Source organism: Triticum dicoccoides, chromosome 2B, assembly GCF_002162155.2.
Source record: "Triticum dicoccoides isolate Atlit2015 ecotype Zavitan chromosome 2B, WEW_v2.0, whole genome shotgun sequence".
Taxonomy (NCBI): domain Eukaryota; kingdom Viridiplantae; phylum Streptophyta; class Magnoliopsida; order Poales; family Poaceae; genus Triticum; species Triticum dicoccoides.
In genome coordinates this window covers 794,419,569-794,427,527 of record NC_041383.1, presented here as the reverse complement: position 1 = coordinate 794,427,527, position 7,959 = coordinate 794,419,569, and the positions used below count along the sequence as shown (strand labels likewise).

The window sequence follows — 7,959 nt, the reverse complement described above, 5'->3', positions numbered from 1 at the left end:
AAGGAGAAGCATAACTCTACTTACTGAAAAAGTGAAAACATAGCCCGTGTTCCAGAAGCACTGTGCTTCCCAAAAATGGGGAAAACACAACTGTATCCCCCTCCCGAACCCAAAAGTAAAAAAATGCACCATCATGCTTTCGGGTTATATTTTTGTTTCAATTTTTTTTCTTCTGGTTTTCGGTCTTTTTCTGATTTTAGTTTTTTTCTCACTTCTCGATTTTAGGTTTTATTTCTTTTTCAATTCCTACCTTTTCTCTTTCTGTTTTTTTATTTCTGGATTTTCTGGAAAAACCTACGAAATCAGTTAAAATGGGAACTGTCAAGATATCGACACGAGAAATCAAACAATTAAAACAATTTGTGATTTGGATGCACGGTTCAATAGATAAAACGTTATGAAAATGAATCTTAGAAAAAAAAGGAAAACTCCAAGATTGCGACAAGTTACATGTAGTGCGCCATTTGTCAGCGCCAGTGAAGGTAGGAGTGTCTTTTGCAAAGGGTGCCCCTTAATTAGTGTTTTTGGAGAAACAACGAGAAGAAGGGAGGAGACCTCCTAGTCAAGGCCCCATGCCAAGTAGCAGATCGCGGAGTACTCCTAAATGACGCCTTGTGCGCCAGTTCCAGAAGGAGCACTCACGTGCGTCCACTCGTGGGGCAGCCCAATAAACGGGGCCAGCAATGGTTGACCGTTGACTTTGTAAAATAATCATGAAGATGGGAAAAGTTCACGAGTTTTAAAAATCATAAAAATGAAAAGGTTCATGAATTCAAAAAAGTTAAAAAAAACATCATGAATATGATTTTTTGTGTAAATTTGAAAAAATTCATAATTTTTTTTAAAAGTTCACAAAATTTGAAAATAAGTTCATGGATTTGTAGAACTCTTGCTAATTTTTTAAAAATTCACGAACAAAAATGATAGAAAAATGAAAATAAAAAAGGCACTCGAAACTGAACAAAAACCAATGCAAAAAAAAAACCCAAAAAGGACCATAATCTTCCCAAAACCAGCTAGGAAGCTTCTCAGCTATAATTAGATGGGCTAGCCCATTGTGATCGTCTTGAGGCGCTTGAGAGCAACTAGTTAACGAGCGCTCATTCGGGAGCCTCGCAACAATCAACGCCACTTGGTGCGCTCTCAGCCATTCGCCACGTGTCGCGCTCTGGGCGCTCCCTCCAGATTTTTTTTATTTTTCTGCACGCGTTTTTGGCTTTTTAAATGGAATTTTTTCCGTTTTTTTCGATGTTTTGCTTTTCCACCGGTCTTCCTTACCGTGCCTCTCATGCAAAAAGAAATTTTGCGCGAAAAAACACTTTGGCTTTTTTTCCTTTCGGGAAAGTCACAATTTTGCTTCCGCAAGAGGCACGGTTTTTGCTTTCGTGAGAGTCACGGCCCTGCCTCTTGAAAACGGAAAAAACACATTTTCTGCGTTTTTTTCCTTTCGGAAGAGTCACGGTTTTGCTTCGCGAGAGGCACGGTTGTGCTTTCGCGAGAGTCACAGCCATGCCTCTCGGAAACGGAAAAAACACGTTTTCTGTTTTTTGTCTTTCGTGAGAGTCACGGTTTTGCTTCCGCGAGAGGCACGGTTGTGCTTTCGTGAGAGTCACGGCCATGCCTCCTCGGAAAAGGAAAAAACACGTTTTCTCTTTTTTTTTCCTTCCGCGAGAGTTAGGTTTTGCTTCCGCGAGAGGCACGGTTGTGATTTCGTGAGAGGCACGGGCGTGCCTCTTCTGGAAAGGAAGAAAATCCAGGCTCCCGGTTCGGTTCTTTCGTCCGATTTTCTTCGTGAAAAAAAAGTTTGTAAAAACCTATTAACATGGGATCAAGTTTTGAAAATCTCAACGCGAGGAATCCAATGGTGAAAGCGGCTCGAGATTTGAATGCACGGTTTAAGAGATAAAATATTTTGAATAAACAGATCTACGAAAAAAAGGGAAAACTCTTAGGTTGTGGCAAGTGGCGCACATGAAGCATGCCACTTGCGCAACCTGGGGAGGTTGGAGTGATCTTTGCAACGTGTATTCCTCAACTAGTGATTTCGTCGCGAACCAACCTGTGGTTGGATGGTTAGAGGGACTGTGGTATCTCCAGCCCACCAGGGTTCAAATTCTGGTGCTCGCATTTATTTCCGGATTTATTTCAGGATTTCCGGCGATGCGCAGTCAGTGGGAGGAGACGTTTCGGCGAGGTGTCTATGGTGACGTCGTAAATTTCAAGATGATATGCCGCCTCAGTCTTTCGGAGGTGCTCATAAGGGTAGGATGTGCGTGTGTGCGCTCATAGGGGTGAGTGTATGCGCGTGTATATGAGCGTTTGTGTTTGTACTGATGTTTTCAAAAAAAACTAATGATTTTGTCACCTATAGCGTGACAAAAAAGAGTTCGATGGGACGAGCCCAAGGATGATGAACCGGGGTGTGCGCCAGGCTCCGAGAACACTTTTAACTGGCGCTGAAGGCGCTGAATATGATTTGGCGCAACCGCGGCGCGGCAAAACAGCCTGACAACGCACACGCTAACAAAACATAACTTTTTTGCATGAATCTCATTGTGTGGTGGACAATCTGACATAGATGATAATTAGCAAAACCGTGAAAGTTTATGCAAACTACAAAGCGTAATACACGATTCTACGGGTGAATCGTGGCGTGGTATCAGCTAGTAGGATATTTTTGGTAGCAGAGTTAGTAGGACTTTCTAGACCAATGAATGTACATGAGCCTTCCCACGCATGATTTGTTCATACCATTGGACTGTATTCTATTCCAAAAGAATCTAAGGTGTCACTTTATACTCTTGTATGAGAAAATCAAGGCACCTTGCAACAACACGGAGGCGTCAAAGTTTATTATGATCGCCAAAAACAAGTGCGCCAGGAGGGAATGAGCACGCCATTCTTGTCCGGATGAATTTCGCTTCAATATATAATTCATGTCGTCACCGAAGTATGCGGAGTTTCCAGCATTGTTTGTAGCGAAGCAGGTACAAGAGGACAGTTTAGTTTCTTGTTCCTTGTCCTCGGGAGCGAATACTACCAAACCAAGTCCCTGGCTACTGCGAGATCCGCCATTGCGCCACTATAAGAAACCCACTGCTGCAATGATCGATCTCCATGCTCAATTAACTATCGATCTACCCATCCCACGAACAAGGAAGGAGATTAGTGAGGTGCAACACTTTGCTCAAATCTGCATGGCTAACACAACCTTGTCGTCGGGTACCATCTACCACTCGCGCGTGCTCATCAGATGCTCCTCGTCGGAGAGGGGAGGGCAGCAGCGGAGCAACGCGGCCGTGAGGGTCAACGGGGCCGCGCACCGCGCCACGCTGCAGGTGGGGGCGGCGCTGGAGACGTCCATCAACGAAACGCTGGCGGAGCTCAGCGCCCCGCTGCTGGCGCCAGCGACGGACGGGCGGGAGCGCAGCCGGCAGAACATCCCGACGGAGAAACAGGCCGAGGATCCCTTCCGGCAGGCGCAGATCGTGGAGGGCGGTGTGCGGTACCAGCAGACGGTGGTGGTGCGCTCCTACGAGGTTGGCCCCGACAGAACGGCCACACTCGAGACCATACTGAATCTTCTCCAGGTACGCAGTACTCTATCTATCTTGTTTAGGCTCATTTCTGACTCACGTCGAGGAAGCATAACATATGCATGCACGTGCGTACACAAGCAGGAGACAGCACTGAACCACGTGTGGATGTCCGGTCTGCTTGGCGACGGCTTCGGCGCGACGCACGGCATGATCAAGAGCAACCTCATCTGGGTCGTGTCCAGGATGCACGTCCAAGTCGATCACTATCCATTATGGGGTGATGTGCTGGAGATTGACACGTGGGTTGGCTCGTCGGGGAAGAACGGGATGCGGCGTGACTGGCTCATCCGCGGCCGCGGCTCCGGCAACATCTACGTCCGGGCAACCAGCACATGGGTGATGATGAACAAGGACACTAGGAGGCTGTCCAAGATGCCCGAGGAGGTCAGGGGTGAGATCTCGCCGTGGTTCATCGACCGCCACGCCATCCACGAGGAGGCCACCGAGAAGATCATCAAGCTCGACAGCAACGCCAAGCATGTCGACTCTGACTTGAAGGTAATAAGCTTCAATCGTTTAATTTGATTTCATTCACAGTTTTTCTGACATTCCTAGGCTTATAACTTGTTTATTTGGTTAACTTGTCTGACGTTCCTAGGCACTCTTTTAAGATCGTTCTGTCTGCAGTTGTCCTGCTTTGTTGCCTTGTTTCTCACATCTATCTATGACACTGGATATTTTTTGCAGCCCAAGCGAAGCGATCTGGACATGAACCAACACGTCAATAATGTCAAATATGTACGGTGGATGCTTGAGGTAATAATAGTATACCCGGCAACTTTTCTCCAGCAGGGAGCATATATAACCCTTGTATTCATCGTTGTACAACTTCCAGTCCTAACTACTACTCCTACTGAATTATTTAATATTTATTAGTCAAATTTATACGCAAGTTTGACCCTAAATTTATAGTCAAATTTAATATTTTATTATTTAATAAACTCAGACAGATGGAGTAGTTGGGTTGGGAGAGCTCCTGGTGGAGGAATAAAAAGAACGATAACTAAACACACCCCTTGCTTAATTCATCGGGACACATAGTCCCTCCGAACTTTGTAGTAAATCAACGATAAATAATATGGATCAAAGAGGGTAGTAATTAGTTTGTTGATCGTGTGCAGACAATCCCCGATCAGTTCCTGCAGCACCACCAGCTGAGCAGCATCATACTGGAGTACAGGAAGGAGTGTGGGAGCTCCGATGTTGTGCAGTCTATTTGCCAGCCAGACGAGGACTCGGTCTCTCCAAGCGAGAACGTTACCATGGTGAGGGGACCCTCACTCTTGCCCGAAGTCATCAATGGCCACCACAGCTTGGCGGGTGCACTACAGCAATGGCCAACAAAGTACACGCACCTTCTGCAACTAAAAGCAGGTGATGTGCATGAGGAGATTGTTAGGGGCAGAACCACGTGGAAGAAGAAGTTATAACAATCTCCAAGACAATGATATTGATTATTTTCCATTTGGAGAAAAATGATTGTCGGCGACAGCGATGGGGATGGTTTGTTTCCAACCGTCGGATGTTCGTAGTAGTGCTGGTACCATGTTGGACCGGGCAATAAGGTTAGTAGTATGCTGTGTTAGACGAGACAATGCGGTTCAGTTTGTACAATGCATCATTATTTATGTGTGTTTGCTAAATGCCAGCAGTGTGTGTGTGATGAAAGTTCTGTGTATGTTGTAAATCTCTATGATCACTGCAATCCTATCTGTGGAAGTCGTGTTGGGATCCAAACTACGTCCCCTCTGAAACTTCCACACTGAGAATTTCAGCAATTTTCAGTGCTAGTAGTAGTTTACCCGAATGCTAGGCCTCCGGACCTATGAGATTCCGTCGTGGCCAGTGTGGAGACATGGCTAGGACAGTTGGGACTATAGACTTAGGCCTAGAAATAATTGTTTATGTAATTCCTTCTTACTAAACATTCAAAATCTCTGGAGTGTATCACTCAAGCTAGCTTAAACGTCGATGTAATAAGATGCTAGCTCCTCCACGGGTAGTCGATGTTCACGCATTTGGAGGAAAATTTCCAGTATTCTGCTCAGAGGCTTTCCCTCCCGTCAGCCTGCAGTGAACACGTCAATGGAAATTCCATGGGAAGGTGAGACAACCCTGTCTTCCTTTGCGACTGGGGCTGAGCTTTCTTGTTCAGCTTCAACAATGGTGCCCCCCTCCGTCGTCATGGTCATTGTCCTCTCCTACAACAACAAGCCCTCTCCATCGTCTCCTTTGTCGTGGTTCTAATCTTGGCCACTATCATGGATATAATCCTCACAATATTAGAGGGGTAGGAATCTAGGGGCAATCGTATCTATCGAACGATGCAGGTGATAGTACTCTCAAGGAATTGTAGAGGTTCGGGCCCTCTGCGGAGGAGGTAATACCCTACTTATGTGGTGCTCTTAACTCTTAGCGTGAGGTACAATGTGTGGATGTTCAACCCTTAGCCTGGAGCTCCCCTCTCGGCTTGTATAGGTGCACTAGGAGGGGGTACATTATGGGCTAGTATTAATGTTGTTAATGGCCTCATGTGTGGCCTTACATTTACTGTTGGTAACTGTCGCATTTACTGCCGGCCGATTGCTCCATGCATTTACTGCTGGTAACTGTCGCATTTAATTAGATTATGTTAGCAGCAAGCCATGTCCATGTGTGTGTGCATGCATGTGCGGTGTGGTGGTGTGAGTTAGCTAGCTAGGTGAGTGCATGACCGGTAGGATAGACTTCTGGATAGGTTGTTGGTGGATGTGATTTAGCAGCCTACATGCAAGGAGTAAGTTGGTTAGTGGACTAGCCATGCACGGTAGTTAGCAGCCACAGGTGAAGCTGGCCGCGTCGTGCGCATGAAAAACTTGGGCGTTGTGCCGCTGGGGACTACAAAAGGCCTGGCCTCGAGTGTGTGTTGGACCGGGGGAGCTGTGTTGTAAGCCATGTAGCCGGGAGACTGAGTACGTGCTCAGGGAAGAAAGAATACACCGTTCGTGCGGCGGGGCGGAGTTCGTGCTCCGGGCAAAAACCTCTGTCCATCTCCCTTTCTCGTTGGTTCGAGCCACGGCGTCACATAGAGAGCGAGGGCGAGGGCAGCGCGGCAACAACAATTGGTATCAGAGCCACAAGGTTCGAGGGGCGGCCGTGGCGTGGTGGCGTCCACGGCGCACGTGGTGCGCGGCGGATATGAAGGTCTTGGCAACGACACGCGGCGAGCGCGTGGCGTCGGCAATGCGGTGAGTCCACGGCGGTGTGGCGTGATGTCGGGCGCGCGGTGAGCGCGTGGCGTCGGCAACACGCGGCGAGTCCGTGGCGATGTGGCGTGATGCCGTGCGCGCTACCAGCAGCGGCGGTCGCGGAGACGAGGAGGTCGCGGAGGACCTGCGTGGTGGCGCAGAGGCCGCGACGGCTCGGCGCGACGACCGTGGAGGTGCTGTGCTGCGGTTGACGGCGCAGCGGTGCAGGGCAATAAGCGCGGCGGCGAGTCGGGCGCGACCGGTGCGTGTTATGGGCGCGCACTGGACGCGTCGGGACCGCGGGAGTGGACCGCGTCGAGGCACTGGACCTGGTTGCGCAGATCGCGTACGTGCACGGCGGGAGCGCGGGCCAGGAGCGCGGGGACGTGGGGAGTGCGCGGGAAGGGCACGATGGCGTGATGAAGGTAGCGGAGAACTGACCGCGTCGAGGCGTTGGACTCGGGCCGTGGCGACTGCGTCCGTGCGCGTCGTGTACACAAGCCTGGGAGCGCGGGACATGGGGTGCTGCGCGGCGGAGGCCACAGCGGCGCAGTGCGACGGCCATGGCGCGACGTCGACGACGAGCCTGACATGTGCAAGGTCATGGCTTGGGACGTGAATGTTAGCAGCAAGCCATGTTCATGTGTGTGTGCGTGCATGTGTGGCGTGGTGGTGTGAGTTAGCTAGCTAGGTGAGTGCTTGACCGGTAGAATAGACTTCTGGATAGGTTGTTGGCTGGATGTGATTTAGCAGCCTACATGTAAGGAGTCAGTTGGTTAATGGGCTAGCCATGCACGGTAGTTAGCAGCCACACACTAGTGCAGAATCGGGCAATAGCACCGGTTCGTATGGCCCTTTAGTGCCGGTTTCATAACCGGCACTAAAGTGTGGGCACTAAAGGCCTCCCCCCTTTAGTACCGGTTCAGCACGAACCGGTGCTAAAGGGAAACCACGTGGCACGAGTCAGCTCCAGGGGCCTGGAGCCCTTTAGCACCGGTTGGTAAGACCAACCGGTACTATAAGGTTTGGGGGGTTTTTAGTTTTATGATTTCTTTTTCACTTAATTTTGTGTTTCCATTTTAATTCTTTTTCGTTTGCTGGTATTTTACGATACTACACATTGTACACGTTAT

General features: G+C 49.0%; 1 protein-coding gene across 1 annotated transcript; it reads left to right on the top strand.

Annotated features, from left to right (window-relative positions):
* The first annotated feature begins 3,197 nt into the window (after positions 1-3,197).
* On the top strand, positions 3,198-5,029 carry LOC119361454 (palmitoyl-acyl carrier protein thioesterase, chloroplastic-like). The gene is made up of 4 exons (XM_037626652.1): positions 3,198-3,590; positions 3,681-4,097; positions 4,287-4,355; positions 4,721-5,029. Exons 1-4 carry the CDS (start codon positions 3,198-3,200, stop codon positions 5,027-5,029), a joined length of 1,188 nt encoding a protein of 395 aa, XP_037482549.1.
* Positions 5,030-7,959: the final 2,930 nt, after the last annotated feature.

Bases quoted from the DNA above. Each gene is read 5' to 3' on its own strand.
- LOC119361454 (XM_037626652.1), top strand. From the start codon at position 3,198: ATGGCTAACACAACCTTGTCGTCGGGTACCATCTACCACTCGCGCGTG. The intron at 4,098-4,286 runs GTAATAAGCTTC...TATTTTTTGCAG, and splicing joins ATGTCGACTCTGACTTGAAG to CCCAAGCGAAGCGATCTGGA. The intron at 4,356-4,720 runs GTAATAATAGTA...GATCGTGTGCAG, and splicing joins ATGTACGGTGGATGCTTGAG to ACAATCCCCGATCAGTTCCT.